At 34.8% G+C, this 19,037-nt stretch overlaps 1 protein-coding gene across 1 annotated transcript in view; it reads right to left on the bottom strand.

Moving 5' to 3' along the window:
• Positions 1-19,037, bottom strand: part of Sh2d1b (SH2 domain containing 1B) — a 28,351-nt gene that overhangs the window by 4,627 nt on the left and 4,687 nt on the right. The window contains exons 2-3 of the mRNA XM_013365515.4: positions 1,319-1,382; positions 256-412 (exon numbers count right to left, since the gene is read on the bottom strand). Of these exons, the coding sequence (XP_013220969.3) occupies positions 256-412; positions 1,319-1,382 (221 nt within the window). The remainder of the gene's footprint in view (positions 1-255; positions 413-1,318; positions 1,383-19,037) is intronic.

The following is a 19,037-nucleotide window of genomic DNA, read 5'->3' as shown; positions in this document are numbered from 1 at the left end:
CAGAATGAATTCAAAGCCAGCCCAGTACCCTCTCTTGCTATTTTGGCTGCCCAAACACAGCTGTCCACCACTTGTAGGGGCTGGAAGACATTATTTTTCAATAAAATTGAAATTGCACTTAATAGGATGAAGCTTTACAGAGGTAATGTCATGGGAAAGGGCATCTATTTGTATTCATTCTGCCAAGTAGGACATTGGTGGAAATAGGTTGAAGGCTCCTTTCTGATCCCACAGGAAAGCTTTTATCTTATATACCATCCAGTTTAACTTTCAGTCTTCTCCTTCTTAAGCTGGGACTGTTTCTCTTTATTGGCTTTGAAAGGTGAACCGCCAGACCTTGGTTTGGCTTTTCAAACTTGGAGATCAATTCCTTTAGGCTTGGAAAGATCTGTTTTGGAGTACCTTCCAAAGTCTGCAAGAAAACAAGAAAGGAAGTCACTCATAATCTGCAATTGTGTGTGAATTGTGAAACTTCCTGAAATAGCGGTTCTCAGGGTTGCTTCTGAGAGTGGACAAACTGAAAACAAGAGGCCTACAGCTCATGTTTAAGAGCTCACACCAACTGCGATTCATAAAGACTGTGTTTCTGAGTCCAGCTCTGACTTGAGCTACTCTGAGTCAAGAGGATTTACAATCAAGAAATATGCAACTTGGACTGCAGTGTCAAGTCAGCCCTATCCTTGGCAGGTTTGGGGGCAATTCTTGTCGTAGATACACTGTAAAGGGAACTGCTCTAAGAGCTTATTTCAGACTTGTGCCCTACTGGCAAGCTTTGCTAGGGAACTGAGGTGGACTTCTGATGGGAAATGCAAAATATGCAATTTACATACAGGATGAATTCAGAATCCCCCCAAAAGGTTGCAATTTAAATTGAAAGGAGGAACATCAACTTGATTCAGTAAAATTGTGAATAGTTGTTTTCTGTTTGTCAGCTGTAAACCAAATACTATTTTCTGATACAATCTTATAGAAATAATTTTAAAATAAAAAGAATTTGCTTCCTCTACTCTTATGTATTTAGTTATCTTGATCACCACAGTGGTTCTCATAGGACCACCGTGTTGGGCAACAAAGAAGGGTGTTAATCAGGTTTTCTGACATGCAGTGTAAAGATACTGATGTAGGCTGACACTGAAGTTGTGTACAGGAGGTCTCCATAATACAGTCACTTCAACCCATCATCCACAGCAGGCCTCTGAAGACAGGGCTTTCCTCTTAGAATGCTTTCAGATGGTCACATCTTGGGTTCAAGAGAGGATCTCAGGTTTTCCACTCCCAGGTTTTGCCTTGATCTGCAGGAGTCCTTATGTATTCTCACCTGAATCTTGTAATACCCATGTCTCTCTCTGAAGATTCGGTATGTATAGACAAGATTTCTAAACCTGTGAAAAGATGACTGTATGAATCATAATGTTCTTATATACAAATCGAGGCAACATGTCTCATTAGATTTTTTAAGTTTTTTTTTTTAAAAAAAAATATTTATTTATTTGTACTAATCAGTAATACAAGACAGCAGAATGTTCTTTGATTCATTGTACTCAAATAAATTGACTTCTCTGGTTGTATTCTCACCCGATTTTATATGCAATGCTTTTATCAATCTTGGATCCTGAAAGAAACTGGTCAATATCAGACCCTCTCATCTGAAGGAATTTGAAAGACACAGGGGCTTTGAAATGGGGAGCTCTATTATTAGGATGGAAGTCTTGACTCTGGCAAAGAGAATAAGGAGAGAGAAAATTTACAGTTCCAGTGGTCTTGGTGCTTCACCCTAGCTCTTTCACCTAGCTCTAGGTTGACAGAACATATAAAACACCATTGAGCTACGCCCATGCTATTTATCAATGATTTCTCATTGACTGCATTAGAGAATGTTGGGAATTTTGTCCAAGCAAGTGATGTATTGTGCTCTTGTTTCTCATTGGAATAGGAGTCACTGGCTAATCATCTAATCATAATTTAGATAACGGACCCATTTTAGCAATTTTCCAAGCAAGAAATAAAATTCCATATTGAATTCTTCAATTCTAAGATGTTATCAATGGTAAGATACATTATTAATTTCTAATAGCTTTCCTGGAGAAGAGTACAAACATTAAATGAACCCGCCAACTATTGGACATATTCTGATTTCACAGAACATTACAATGTAAAAAAAAAAAAATAGAATAAAAAACATTGAATGAGGCTCAAACTTCCTGATGTCCCCGCCCTCCACCACCCGTACACCTATGCCAAAGAATGAAATGACTCATTTTTTATATTCAGTTTTTAGTTATAGGTGGACACAATGTCTTTATTTTACTTTTTGTGGTGCTGAGGATCAAACTCAGTGCCTCACACATGTAACCTAGGGCCAGCACTCTACCTCTGAGCCACAACTCCAGCCCTGACTCTATTTCCAGCTTTAAGGTACAAGTATCACACTATAATTCATCACTAATTGTCTGGAGGTTTTGGTAATTGATTTCAAATCCTGATCCTTTCTGGCGGGGGGCGGGGGGGGGAGTCTCATGAGGCCAAAATAAGCCAGTGAGTATCACATGACAAGTGTGATATAAAACCAAAAAGTTATATGACTGTCCGCGTGTGACAAAGTATTCTAGACTGGGAAGAGGTCTCAAAAATGTTTTTCCAAAGAAATATTGTTTAAATTGGGATCTAAACAAAGTCTGTAATTGCATTTGGTTAATTCCACAGTTTTTTGTTTGCTTGTTGTTTTAGAACCTTGTTATGATATAACCTATACTAAATTCTTAAATGTCTCTATTTTAATTATATTATTAAATTATCTAAGGTAATCCTCACTAGAGGACTATGAAAAAAATAAAACACATGGAGGTGCTATGTTAATTTGATTAAAAGCCAAGATACAAGACAGACATTGCTCAAATATGGTCTTATTTTTTTTGCAAATTAAAAAATTCTAAAAGGAGTAACAAGTTACATTACATTAATGCTTTATAAGAAATTAACTTATTGAACTTGTGATACCTATTCTTGCTTATTTTGGAATGCTTTCCAAAAAACACTATGAAGCTCTGGGTGCTGTGGTGCACACCTGTAATCCCAGAAGCTAAGGAGTCTGAGACAGGAGAATTGTGAGTTCAAAGCCAGCCTCAGCAAAAGTGAGGCACTAAGCAATTCAGTGACCTTCTGTCTCTAAATAAAATACAAAATACGGCTGGGAATGTGGCTCAGTGGTCCAGTGCCTCTGAGTTCAATCCCTAGTACCAAAAAAACAAAAAAAAACAAACACTGTGAGATTACAGAGCAATGAGTTTAGTAGGTTAGTATGTATTTTGTATGATTATATATACATGATATATTTATAACAAGATTTATATGAATTTATGATGACATGATATGATTTGAATGTTTGTGTACCAAAATTCATGTAGGTTTCTTTCATTTATTTTTTGTGGTTCTGGGGATGGAACCTAGGGTTTCATACATGCTAGGCATGTACTCTGCCTCTGAACTATACCTCCAGCCCCCTAATTCAGTAGAAACCTAATCTCCACTGTGGTGGTATAAAGAGGTGGGACATTTTGGAAAATGATTAATTCTTGATGACAGCTATCATGAATGAGATTAATGTCCTTATAAAAAGGCTTCAGAGAAGAAGAAAAAAGAGGGAGAAAACTCAAATCACTAAAATATGGGATGAAAAAGAAAATATCACAATGGACATGACTGAAATACAGAAGACAATTGGAAATTATTTTGAAAATTTATATTCTAATAAAATAGAAAATATTGAAGACATCAAAATATTTCTAGAGACATAAGACCTACTCAAACTGAATCAGTAGGTCATACACACTTTAAACAGATCAATTTCAAGAAATGAAATAGAAAACACCATCAAAAGCCTAAAGCCTACAAATCAAGAAAAGCCCAAGACCAGATGAATTCTTGGTCAAATTCTACAAGACCTTCAAAGAAGAATTAACACCAGTACTACTCAAAGAATTCCATGAAATAGAAAACTCATTCTATGAGACCAAAACCAGACCAAGACACGTCAAGGAAAGAAAGCTTCAGACTAATATCCCTGATGGACATACATGCAAAAATTCTCAATAAAATTCTGACAAATAGCATAAAAAAACATATTAAAAAAACAGTGCACCACAATCAAGTGGGGGTTCATCTCAGGGATACAGGATTGGTTCCACATATGGAAATCAATAAATGTAATTCATCATATCAATAGACTCAAAACAAGAATGAATGACCATCTTAATAGATGCAGAAAAAAGCATTTGACAAAATACAGCAACCCTTCATGTTCAAGACACTAGAAAAACTAGGGATAGTAGGAACATACCTCAAAATCATGTAACTTATATATGCTACACCCAAGGCCAACATAATTTTGAACAGGAAAATTGAAAATATTCCCTCTAAAAACTGAAACAAGGCAAGGATGCCCTCTTTTACCATTTTTATTCAACATCATCTTTGAAACTCTAGCCAGAGAAATTAGACAGAAGAATTTACAAGGATACAAATAGGTAAAGAAGAACTCAAACTATCACTATTTACTGATGACATGATTCTATATTTAGAAAATCCAAAAAATTCCACCATAAAATTTCTACAACTAATAAATGAATTCAGCAAAATAGCAGGTTATAAAATCAACACCCATAAATCGAACACATTTCTATACATCAGCAATTAACCCATTGAAAGAGAAATTAGAAAAACTACCCCGTTCACAATAGCTTCAAAAAAATAATACTTGGGAATCAATCTAACAAAGTAGGGGAAAGTCCTCTACAATGAAAAATACAGAACACTAAAGAAGGAAATTGAATAAGACGTTAGAAGATGGAAAGACCTACCATGCTCCTGGATAGGCAGAATTAATATTGTCAAAATGCCCATACTACCAAAAGTGTTATAAAGAGCTGATGCAATTCCTATTAAAATCCCAATGTCGGGCTGGGGATGTGGCTCAAGCGGTAGTGTGCTCGCCTGGCATGCGTGCGGCCCGGGTTCGATCCTCAGCACCACATACAAAGATATTGTGTCTGCCGAAAACTAAAAAAAAATAAAATAAATAAATATTAAAACTCTCTCTCTCTCTCTCTCTCTCTCTCTCTCTCTCTCTCAAAATAAAATAAAATAAAATCCCAATGTCATTCTTCAAAGAAATAGAAAAAGCAATCATGAAATTCATTTGGAAAAATAACAGATCCAGAATAGACAAAGAAATCCTTAGCAAGAAGAGAGAAGCAGGAGGCATCACAATACCAGACTTTAAACATACTACAGAACTGTAGTAACAAAACAGTATGGTATTAGCACCAAAACAGACACATAGACCAATGGTACAGAATAGAAGTCAGAAACAAACCCACACAAATACAGTTATCTCATACTTTTTCTCACTGGAGAAAAAATATCTTATTCAACAAATGGTGCTGGAAAAACATGGAAAGCTATATTGTAACAAAATAAAATTAAACCTCTATCTCTCACCCTGCACAAAACTCAACTCAAAATGGATCAAAGGCTCAGGCACTAGAACAGAGACGCTGTGCCTACTAGAAGAAAAATGGGCCCAAATTTTCACCATGTCAGCCTTGGATCTGGCTTCCTTAACAAGACCCCTAGAGGGCAAGAAGTAAAATCGAGAATCAGAAAATGGGATGGATTCAAACCAAAAACTTCTTCTCAGCAAAGGAAACAATCAATGGGAGAAAATCAGAATGGGAGAAAATCTTTACCACGTGCACCTCAAGATAAAGCATTAATCTCTAAGATATACAAAGAACTCAAAAAAAGTTAACACCAAAAAAAACAAAACAAAACAAAAAACCCAAATAACCCAATCAATAAAGGGACCAAGGAACTGAACAGATAATTCACAGAAGAAGAAATACAATTGATCAACAAATGCATTTCAAAATTTTCAACATCTCTAGCAATTAGAGAAATGCAAACCAATAATACTCTAAGATTTCATCTCACTCCAGTCAGAATTTCAGCTATTATGAAGACAAACAACAATAAGTGTTGGCGAGGATGTGGGGAAAAGGTACACTCATACATTGCTGGTGGGACTGCAAATTGGTGCAGCCAATATGGAAAACAGTAAGGAGATTCTTTGAAAATCTGGGAATAAAAACACCATTTGATCCAGCTATCCCTCTCCTCGGACTATACCCAAAGGACTTAATAACAGTATATTACAGGGACACAGCCACATCAATGTTTGTAGCAGCACAATTCACAGTAGCTAAACTGTGGAGCCAACCTAGATGCCTTCAGTGGGTGAATGGATTAAAAAAATGTGGCATATATACACAATGGAATATTACTCAGCAATAAAATAGAATAAAATCATGGCGTTTGCAGGTAAATGGATGGAGTTAGAGAAGATAATGCTGAGTGAAGTTAGCCAATCCCCAAAAAACAAATGCTGAATGTTTTCTCTGATATAAGGAGGCTGACTCATAGTGGGGTAGGGAGGGGGAACATGGGAGAAATAGATGAATTCTAGATATGGAATTGGGGTGGAAGGGGAAGGGAGGGGGCAGGGGATTAGCAAGAATAGTGGAATGTGATGGACATCATTATCCAAAGCACATGTATGAAGACACGAATTGGTGTCAACATATTTTATATACAACTAGAGATATGGAGAATTGTGCTGTATATGTGTAATAAAAATTGTAATGCAAAAAAAAGTACATGTATAAAGACATGAATTGGTGTGAACATACTTTATATACAAATATATGAAAAATTGTGCTCTATATGTTAATAAGAATTGTGATACATTCTGCTGTCATGTATTTAAAAAAATAAAATTAATTAAATTAAAAAAAATTATACCCCATTTATGTATCATATATTAAAGTGCATAAATGCATTCTATTGTCATGTATAACTAATTAAAACAAAAAATCTATAAAGTTAAAAAAAAAAGGCTTCGGAGAGCTGCCTGTATCTTCTGTCCATTCTTCCATGGGAGGACATGGTGTTTGTTTCCTCCAGAGGACAAGATGCCATCTTGGAAGCAGAGAACAAGCCCTTATCAGACACCAAACTCCCTGGTGCCTGAGCCTGGACTTCTCAGCCTCCAGAAATGTGAAGAATACATTTCTATTATTTATAAGTTATCCAGTCTAAGGTATTTTGTTACAGCAGCAGGGACAAACTAAAATATATGACTATGGTATGATGGCATAAACAAAAAATTATTTTTAATGCTCCCTGTTCTACTTATTTTTATAAGTGCCATTCATAAAACTTTTAAAAGAAACACTTTTTCCCCCCCAGTGTGCATTTATATGAAAGATTTGTAAAAAGACTATGGTTCCCCTGGTCTTCTACCTGCACTAACCCCCTGCTGGGACTCCCCCACCCCCGCCACCATTAGTGACATGGAAGTCTCTCCCCCTGTCACCTTGCTACACACCATGCCTCCACTCTCTCCCTGTTTAATTTGTTAAGCTAATTTCATTATGCCCCTTTTCCTTGTGTGTCAGTCATTTCAAGAACCACTCAGTCTGGCAGGTTTGCCTTATCTTCTGCATTCTAATTCCACAAGACCCTCTACAGGCTTTGTCTGTTCCCTTCTTCCTCTCCTGAAATCCTTCCACTGGGTTCCCTGGAATTCAAGCTTCACCATCCTCAAAATCCCCTCTACCTTCAATCTCCTTTAATCACATCCTTCCCTTTCTCATCACCTTCTTGCTCTCAAAGGAATCTGCTGTCCCTCTTACCCTGGGCACCGCTTCCCCTATTTCCCTAAAATGCTACTTCTTCCTCCCACCTCCTTCTCACTATGGGCCTCACTATGGGCTTCACCATGGGCCCTGGGATTGAGGCTAGTCTTCTTGCTCCCAGGGTTCTTCAGTGCAGTTTTCTTTTCTGAATCCACAGCTTTGAGTTTCATGTCTCTAAATTATTTCACCTAATACTAGGATCACCTTCATCTTTTGGTCTCTAGTTGTAGCTCAATGTCACTCTCTCCATTATTATTCTTGTCTAACTCTTGGCAATTTCAATTCATACATAGAGGGTCCAACAGCCCAATTTCTTAGATCCTTGATCTTCGCTCTTCCAGTGATCTTGCTCTCTACCTACCTAAGCCACTCACTTCATAACCAACACTGGTTCCATAATTTGCAGGCCAGGGCAAAATGAAAGATAGGGCCCCTTGTTTAAAATAAAATTATTAGAAATTGTGAGATGGTGATGATGTTTGATGATATTTTCAACATATCATGGGTTTGTTGGGAGCATAACCCCTTCATAATTCCAGGAGCATTTTATCTCGAACTCTTCTACTGAAATAGCAAAACAAGAATGTTGACTAAATTCCAACTTGTTGTATGCAGATGAGGTGAGAACATGGATCCAGGTAGAATAGTTTTACCTTAAATTAATGAAGCCCTCACTTGGGCTCTTGATGCTTCCAGGGAATTGTTTTTTTCCCCCTTTTTTCCTTAAAAAATGATTCTATACCTTCTCTTGTCTCCATGAATCCCCACTATATGCTTTCCCATCCTCATTCTTTCCTGTTATATTATTATTAATATTTTTGATGTTTTTATTAGTGCACTATCGTTCTACATAGCACTGGGGTTCATTTTAACATAATCATACAAGCATGGAATATAATTTGATTCATTTCACACCCCAGTACTTCCTCTTTCCCTCCCCTACTTCCTCTTCCTGTTCTCCTCCTCTACTCTACTGGTCTTCCTCTGTTTATTTGTTATTTTAAAAATCAGTTCCTTCTAGTTAAAGGCAGAATTCACTGTGGCATATTCAAATTGTACATAGCATAATTTGGTCCATTTCATTTTGCAGTTTTTCCCTTTGCCCATCCCTCTTTCTTTCCCCTCAACCCCCCTTTTCTCAGCTCCACTGATCTCCCTTCTATTTTCCGGGGATTCCCCCTCTCTTTTATCCCTTAATTTTCCCTAGCTACTGCATATGAAAGAAAACATTCAATCCTTGCTTTTCTGAGTCTGGTTTATTTCACTTAGCATGATATTTCCATCCATTTATCAGCAAAGGCCATAAATAAGTAGAGAATTCCCAGACTTGTACCACCATACCTGTTAACATCTGCACTCACATACCCTGCCATTTTTACTATAGACTTACATATCTCTCTGAAAGCTAATCCCTCCTATTTCCAGTGGAGGCGTATCCTCTTTCATCTATTTAAGGACATAGTTTTAGCAATTCTTTCCTCTCTGTCTGACATCTTTAATTATTATTCTCTATTTAACAGCCTGGGCAATTTTTTTTTTAAATGTGAGTCAGATCATGTCCCTTTTTTTTTTTTTTTTTTTTTTTGTACACAAACATCTAGGCTTAGAATAGTCAGGTCAATTTGGGAAAAGAAAAACACTGGAGAATATCAAGGGCATGTCCTATCTTGATAAATCTTTTTCTTATCGTCTTTCTTTTTTCTCTTTCTTTTTTTTTATAAGCTATAATTAAAATAGTGAGAAACTAGTTTCAAGGCAGAAAAAGATATTAGTGGCATACAGTAGTCCAGAAACACATCCATGCACATATGAAAACTTGAATTGTGACCAATCCATCATAGCAGATTGGTGGGCAGGGATTTGTTAAATGGCAATATTTTCATATGGAAACAGATAAAATTGGATTAGACTATAATTGAAGACTCAGTTATGAAAAGGCAAACCATTAAACTTCAGATAAATAAATATAAGTGAACAGCATAATGAAAGTGAATTAAGGAATTTTTAAATCAGAAAATGCACAAGCCATAGAAAATATTAATTCACTTTAAGAATAATTTTATCGGTGCATATTAATGAGCATGGTGAGATTCATTGTGACAATTTCATGACACATATAATACACTTTCACGGTATCCACCTTACCTGTTTCCCTCCAATGAATTTATTTTTTAAAAATTAAAATTTTTGTTTATCAAATATACTATTAACGAAGTGAAAAAGTTCACAAATTGGGAGAAGATAATTGTATATATCTCATTATATATAAAACTAATTCTTCTTCTTATATATAACAATATATAATGAGAATAGAAATGCATAATTAAAAAAAGAATGCCAATAAACACTGCCAATCAAAGGAATACAAATTAAAAAACGATTAGTTATTATTTTAAACCAGATTGGCTGAAATGTAAAATTTACTAATGTAAAATATTGGCTATGACATGGAGCTATAGAAAGTTTTAAACACTACTAATGTAATGTCTCTGAGAACAATGTGGCAAAACTTAGTAAAATTGAGATGTGTATAATTTGAGTCCAAATTTCTATTCTATGAGATGACAATATTGGAAGAAAACTGATGATGCCGTGCTTTATTATTTATTAATAAGCAAAGGTTGGTAGACCGAAATATTTAATACATTTAAAATATAAAAGATCACAAATACTTAAAAAATCAAGTAATTGTATAAATTAATAAATATATATATTTTTCTAATAGGAATTACTGCATTAATTAAAAGACAATATTTAAAACAAAACTCCTTAAAACTTAATAAATTTTTATTAATCTTGAAAAATTGAAAAAAAAAACAATAGCTTTTTTCAAGTGCAATTGTGTGATAAAGAAAAAGGAGGGATAGCAGAAGGGATGAAGAGAGGAAGAAAAGAGGAAAAAAGAGCAGGGTAAGGGAAGGGAGAAGGAAGGAAGGAAATGTATACGAGGGGTCTCATTTTGCATGGTGAGCATTTCTTTTTGTACAGTTTTCCAGCTATTGGAAAAACTCTGTTTACCTTAGTTGTGAAATGGTAAGTACCCAAGTACTTTCCTTTGACCTGCTCATCTTCAAATAATCCTATCTTTCTTTTGTAACCATTTTGAATTTTTATAGGAGTTGATACCTTTGTGTTGAAAGCAAGTTATAAATTTTATTACTTAAGTCTTTAGTAATCTTGATAATTAATTGTCTTGATTCCAGATGGTTTTTACTGTCTGTTCTGTTTTTATCCAAAAACAAGACAATTAAACAGATAAAAGGGCTCAATACTAAGTATTTATTTATTTTGAATGTCTTGAAGTTCAATATTTTGAGGGCAAAATTACATTTTTGTTTTTTTTAGTAATTGTCTTTTGTGAAGTTTTTATTTTCCTGCATATTTGAAAAAAATTTAGATGCTTCAAGAAACTGACCTAATATGAATATAGTCTAAAAGTTTGTATCCCTTATATTTATCTCGTGTGTTGGGAAGTGTGGAGGGGGGAAGAGGTGATTCTCATGGGGAAGTGAGAAGAGTTGGTGGGTAGATGGAATTTACTTGTAATATTCCTGTCTTAACGTCTCAAGTGTTCTCATAAAGCTATGATATCTGAGTCAGTGAGAATATTGACACTTTGCCAATCTGCATGCCACAGTGACTAGCCCATGTGCCATCTTTGCCATCCAAGTTTAGTCCAGAGAGTTGGAGGTACAAGATAGCTGAGTTTTGATTCTGAGCACTGAGTGCTTCAGCTGAAGTGGCTTGGGATGGGATGCTCCACTGGGGTAATAGAAAGGACTTCTGAAAAATATCATCCAGTACTATCCAAACCTACCACTAATCATCCTGAATATTAGTTATCCTTTTACTCATTTACAACTCACACTAGGCTGTGAGCTTCCCAAAGCCAGAATCAGGGTGCCTGCATTGTTCATTCTAGCACATTGCCTGACTCATAACACATATTCAGTAAATAATTGTGGAGTTTCATTGAATGATCTTAAAAAGAAATGTGCCAAGCCTAAATGAAGAAATCTTACCAGGAGACATAATATTTCACCAAATAGGGAGACACAGTGTTTTTGAGTGGAAAGAGTACTAGTAAAAATATGAATTCTTATCAAATTATGTTTTAATTGGCATTCCTAACCCCAACTAAAGCTAAGATACAGATTTGTTCCCTTGTTTATTCAAGTTTTTTTAAATTTCAGCTGATCAGAGATTTGTTAAACCACTAGCAACTCCCATCCTTTTCTCCTTTTACCTGTTCTGGTTTTTTGTTTTTGCTTTTATTTCGTATGTACTTCTAGCAACATTCTATGTTTATACAAGCTTTTAAAAAGGCAATTTAAAAATGTGCATTAGGAATAAAAATGTCTTCATCACTTTGACCAAATATTGAACTATAATTTATTCTATGTAAGTTATCAGAAATATGGATTATGATATAAGCACAAGGGCTAAAATATTATCAGCATCTATGATGATGAAAAAGTAGAAATAATTTACATATCCAAAATATTAGAAGATGGTTAAATAAGTCATGTGCTTTTACAAGATCAGTTCTTATGCAGACATTAAATAACATTCATAATAATTCTTTTTTCAGTGCTAGCGATTAAATCCAGGGCCTTGCAAGTGCTATTCTACTAAGCTATACTCCTAGCCTCAAAAGAATGTTTATGGCAGTGGAAAATGCCATGATATGACAGTGTTAAGCAAAACAAAAACACCAGATGCCAAATTTTATATAGAGTTTGATATCAAGTATGAATAAAAAAGACATACAACAAAGACCACAAGAAAATATTATAAGTATGAACAAAACTTATTTTAGAAGTAGGTCCATGAATGACTTTTTTCTGTCTTTTTGTACTTGTTTTTTCTTCTTCTTTAAAAATATACAGGGCATGTGTTTACTTTTCAAATTAAAATACTCAGAAAAAAGGAAGAATGTGAGTGAGTTAAACTTTACCTTTCAGGTTGAGAGCAAACAAAAAGCTGTATCCATATTTTTCAACCTTAGCATATTTTATTTTTATTCTTTTCCTATGAAGACAGGAAAAACATCAATGGTGTTTTTCTTACTTTCACAGAGCTTTCAACATAACATTTCTGATGGCAGATGTATGAGTTGGATCCCCCAATACCAACCACTTCTGCAGTGGATATCAGCTGGGTGTTTTCTAATCTAGTCCTGACACTAACTGGAGATGGTGTCAGACCCCGTAGGTTGAGACCCCAAGACTTCCCCCTGCTTCAGATTCCACTACCAGGTTGTGACCTGTACTTCTGATCAACTAGCTATATACTCCCCCTCTTTTGGTTTCATTAGTTAGGCAAAAGGGCTTGGCAGAACTCAGAACAGCACTTTACTCAGGTTTATAAATTTATTATAAAAGATATAACAAAAGATACAGATGAACAGTGGATAAAAAAGATAGATAAGGAGAGGTATGGGATTGGAGGTGTGGAGCTTTCGTGCCATCTGGGCTTGCTACCTCCATGAATTCAGCTATTTGGAAGCTTCCTGAACCTAGGCTTATGGCTTCTTTATGGAGGCTTCATTACAAAGGTATGATTTACTAAATCATTTGTCCTTGGTGATAGATTCAACCTTTAACTCCTTTCCCCATTCACTTCCCAAGAGGTTGGGGGTGGGGTGGGACTATTCATGCCTTATTCTTTTGGCAACCAGCTCCCATCCATCGGTTACCTAGGGATTGCCAGTCAATAGTCACTGTTGTTGGCTCTTATCCTTTCAGAGATTCCAAGAATTTTAGGAATCTGTGCTAGGAAACTGGATGAAGACTAAATATATGTATGCATGTATGTATCTATTATTACAAATCAAAATATCACATTTCCCTCCCCAATCCTCTTTTTCTCTGATAAGTTTTATTGATTTTCAACCATGAGTGATTTTATTCCCTCATGAACATTTGATGTTCTCCAGGGACATTTTTATTTATTGAAAATTGGAAGGGAAAGTGGCTACTGTTATCCAGATGCTACTAAATATTTTATGATGCCCAGGGCATTCCCCGAAACAAAGAATTATCTAGTCCAAAATTTCAATAATGTTAAGGTTTAAGAAACCCCAAGATATACAAAGGAATGAAGAGCACCAGAAAGGACAAATATGTGAGTAAAAGAAAACAAATTTTCTTATATGTAAGTTACTTTAAGAGATAATTATTTACTTAAATCCAAATAACAATGTGTTATAGGATTGATAAATATATATAAATAAGATGCATGACAATAATAGCACAAGGGCTTGGGTGAATGAAAATGAAAGGATGTTACCACAGGGAAAGTGGTATAAGATTACTTAAATATAAGTTATGATAAGTTCAATATATACAACATAAAGACATAAATAAGAAACTAAAAAATCAAAGATTATAGCTAGCAAACTGCCTGAAGAGATAATTTGGAAATATAAAAAAAATAATCAATCCAAAAGTAGTCATAAAGAGGAAAGGGGGAAACAAAGAATAGAAGGGATAAATAGATTGTCAACTTAAACCTCATACTGTCAATCATCAATTAAGCATTCCAATTTAAATGAAGATATTGTCAGATTGGGATAAAAAAAAAACCAAGATCCAAGAATATGGACCTCAAGAGATCTGATAAAAAGCCGGGTTGGTGGTGCACGCCTACAATCCCAGTGGCTAGGGAGGCTGAGGCAGCAGGGTTGCAAGTTCGAAGCTAGCCTGAGAACAGCGAGGTGCCAACCAACTCAGTAAAACCCTGTCTCAAAATAAAGTACAAAATAGGGCTGTGGATGTGGTTCAGTGGTTGAGTACCCCTGAGTTCAATCACCTATGCCCAAAAGAAAAAAAAATGAATAAAGATGTGAAATCACTGCCAATTCCAGTATTAAAATAATAATGAGATATTATGAGAAATCCTACTTCAATAAATTTGATGTCATCAGTTAAATGTAAAAATTACTGAAAAATGCAAACTCCCAAAGCTCATTCAATAAAAACATAGCCTGAGTAGCCATACATTTATTAAAGAAATTGAATGTGTAGTTAAAAACTTCCCCACAAAGAAAACTCGAGGCCCAGATGCCTTTATTGTTGACTTCTACTAAATTTTTAAGGAAGAAATAACAATAATCACAAACTCTTCCAGAAAATTAAAAAGAAAATTAAAAAGGAAATCCTCCCAATTTAGTTGATGAAGTCAGCATTTCTCTGATATAAAAAACACACATAGACATAAAAAAAATAAGGACAAAGACTATGTTTCCTATTAAATAGATGTAATAATTCTTATCAAAATTTTAACAAATCAAATCAATCGATATATTCAAAAGACAAAAAATGTTATAATTCAATAGGAATTAGCTCAAGTTAAATTGTAAAGTTGGTTTTTTTGGGGGGATGGGGGTCACCAGGAATTGAACTCAGAGGCACTTGACCACAGAATCACACCCACAGCCCTATTTTGTATTTTACTTAGAGACAAGATCTCACTGAGTTGTTTAGTGCCTTGCTTTTGTTGAAGCTGGCTTTCAACTTTCAATCCTCTTTTCTCAGCCTCCCGAGCTGCTAGGATTAAAGTTCATGATTTAAAATAGTATTGAACATAAGAAATCTTAGGGATATATTTCACAAAAGATGTACAGGACCTATTACAGAACATTTTTAGGAGGAATTAAAGAAGACCTAGATAAATGGAGAGATTAAACTGGGTTTATGGATCAGAATCAATATTGTTAAGATATTGGTTCTACCCAGATTGAGCTATAGATTCATGGACTCTCAATTTAAATTCTACAAGCCCCTTTTGGGCTTTATATTGTTTTGTGTGATGATTGACAAGCTGAATACAAAGTATGTATGGAAATGCTAATGGCCTAGGATAATCAAAATAACCTGAAAAAGTTGAAGGTCTTACGCTATCTGATTTCAAAAATTTTAAAGGGATAGTAATCAACATAATATGGAATTTACATAAAGATAGATTAAAGATCAATGGAGTAGAGTGGAAAGCTTAGGAAACAGAGTTGAAGTTGACTGTGCCAGATGTGAAACTGAAGGTACAGAATAAAACATAAAGTCTTTGTAAATTAAGTGAAGCAAGGGTTTATTAGATATAACCTCAAAAGCAGGACCTGTAAAAGAAAACATTATAAACTGGGCTTCATAAAATTAAGAATCTCTACACTGTTAAGAAAATTTCAAAATAAAAATCACAAACCAGGAGAAGATATTTGTGAATCACCTACCTCGGAAAAGACTTGCATTTATAATATGTAAAGAATTATCAAAACCCAATAACGATAAATAAATAATCTAAAAATGTGCAAGCTATTTCGTCAGAGAAATTAGGTGAATGGCAAATAAACACAGGAAAAAATACTCAGTATCATTGGTTATTAGTGAAATGCAAATTAAATCCATGAGATACCACTGCACTCTTAATACGATGACCATTCCATGTGCTAGTGAGAATGTGAAGCAATCAGATCTCTCATATAATGTCAGTGGGAATGGTGAAATAGTACAATCACTTTGAGACAATTTGGTAGTTTCTTAGAAGGACAAAATTACACAGAACAAATGACTTTTAGCTATTCCAGTCCTAACTTTTTTTATCTATCAGAAATTAAAAAAATAGGCTCACCCAAAGACTTAATCATAGATATGTGTAGCAACTTTTGTTGTAATAACCATGAATGAGTAAAGCAATGGTGATATACTCCTAAAATGGAATACTATTCTACAATAAAAAGTGCAATATTCATACATGTAATTACATAGATGAATCTCAAAATAATTATTCTGGTGAATTCAGAGATGGAAAAGATTATATATACTTTATGATTTAATTTATATCAAATTCTAGGGAAAAACATGTTAATTTTTAGTGCCAGAAATTAAATCAAGGTGGCTTGGGATTTGGGGTGGATAGGAAGTGTAGTAAAGAGGGATTGCCAAGAGGTATAATGGAAGTTTGGGAGGTAAGGGATCTGTTCATCATTTTGGTTTTGGTGATAGTATTATGCGTATGTCAAAACTCATCAAATTGTACATTCTAATTTTATGTCAGTGACATCTCAATAAAAATGTAAAGACCTTTTTTGGCATAGAAAATCAGATAAATGAATTTATTTTTGTGTAAGAATATAAACCAAATTTAAGTTAATTTTACTTTTATGCTTTTCTGTTTTCATGGTTGTTTTTTGACATTAGATAGGAAAAAAAAAGTGTTTTCTATATTTACTGTCATGTCCTCAATAAATGTGTGGTGGCTTGACCCCCGGGATGGAAGTGACAAAGTGGAGCCTGAATTTTTGGGTAGCCTGTAGAAATCTCCAACCTCATATAAGACACGAGAAATACAGGATTTATAAAAATGACTTAAAGCTTTAGTATTAAATTCTCAGTGAAGTTCTAGAAAGGCTAGATACTCTAAGTTTCCTTTACCTTTGAATTGTTTTACTCATTGTGATGAAGTTTTAGCCTTTGGTTATTACATGAGGTTCTGGGCTTGATTTTCTGAGCCCTTCATTAATTTATGAAAACAGTTTGTAGGCGAGCAGCTGTTTTCAGGCTGTGGCCAGTGTTGTGGGGGAATTTGTTCCGGTATGTGTTTTGAGCTTTATTTAGTCAAATTTTGAAAGATCAGTTAAAGGAAGTGGAAATAAACATGCCCTATGATGTCAATTATATGGTCTACCTTTTTTTAGGTCGTGACATTCTTTATTAACTTGGGTTAACTGTTTTAACATTGATATTTGTTAACTTTGGGTTAGTGTTTTAGGACTTTTGACTTCTAGCCTTTTGCTGCTCTTGATTGGAGTGTGTGTTGGTGTAATCTTTTATTGTACTAATTTGTTAGTGTGTGGGAAAAAATTAAATGTTTAGGATTTTATCCCAAGAACAAAGATGGACAAAATTTTAAAAATATAAGTACAAAAATTGTAATTATCCCAAATTACATTTGATCCATTGCAAAAATGCAAAATAAATGTTAAAAATAAGTGTATGATTATGTTTACATTATGGTATATACAAGCAATAAAATACTAAGCAATGATTAATAGATGATATGTATCAACTTAATCTGAGCTGCAATGATAAGTATAATACGTTGAAAAAGATAGATTGCAAACTGTCGTGTATAATGAAGCATTTATGTGCATAGTTTTTTCGTTGTTGTTGTTGTTGTTTTTGTTTTTTGTTTTTTGTTTTGGTACCAGAAATTGAGCCTAGAAGTGCTTAACCACTGAGCCAAATCCTCATCCCTTTTTATTTTTTTGTTTTGAGACAAGGTCTCACTAAGTGGCTTAGGGCCTAAGTTGTTGAGTCTGGCTTTGAACTTGTGATTTTCCTTCTTCAGCCTCCCAAACTGCTGAGATTACAGGTGTGTGCCACTGTGCTCAACTGTGCATAAATATTTGCTTATATATCATAAAGAGAAGTCTGGAAAGATATGTGTTGAAATTTTTTTAAATGGTGATTTCTAGGTGGTGAGAGTAAAATAATTTCTGGTTTCTTCTTAATACCTTTCTCAGAACAACAGAAAGATAGTGCCATTATACTCCTGAGCAAGGACAGACAGGAGTTTGGGCACCAATCCTTCTTACCTGCAGTCTTACCTGGAGCAGGGGAAATGGATAAAGGCAAAGTACATAAAAACATATTAACAGTTTGGCCTTGGGCAAGTTATTAAATGAGAAGCTCTAGTTTCTTTCCACACAAAATAGAAATAAGTGTATGATTATGTTTAAATTATGGTATATACAAGCAATAAAATACTAAGCAACCATTAATAGATGAAGTGTATCAACTTTATCTGAGCTACAGGTATAATATGTTGAAAAAGACAGGTTGCATACTGTCATGTATAATGAAGCATTTTATAGAAAGTCCCTCCTTTCCCTTAACTCCACAGATGAATCCTCTCCATCTCCTAATACCCACCACATTTTGGCTTTACTAATTGCAAAGGCAAAACCACTTTCAACTTCCTGATACTCCCAAAGTCACACAATATAGGTGGTGTTTGGCGTGTCGGGGGTTTCTAGACAATCTATCATGTTGTGAGATCAGATACCATTTCCTGTCCATGTTTACCACATAGCTTTCTGGCCAGTGCTATTTGCCACCAGGCAAATACTCTCTGAGACTTCTTTCCTTCGCTTTTAACTTCACTGTAGTATCTATCCTTGTTTAGGTCTCTGAAAACATGGAAGTTGACATATTGCCATTCTAATGCAGCAAAGCAGAAGGAGCTGCTCATCTCTAGCAAGCAGAAAGACAAGATTCTACACATTAG

This window comes from Ictidomys tridecemlineatus, chromosome 11, assembly GCF_052094955.1.
Source record: "Ictidomys tridecemlineatus isolate mIctTri1 chromosome 11, mIctTri1.hap1, whole genome shotgun sequence".
Classification (NCBI taxonomy): domain Eukaryota; kingdom Metazoa; phylum Chordata; class Mammalia; order Rodentia; family Sciuridae; genus Ictidomys; species Ictidomys tridecemlineatus.
The sequence above is the reverse complement of the archived record's forward strand: the minus strand, read 5'-3'. Positions and strand labels throughout refer to the sequence as shown.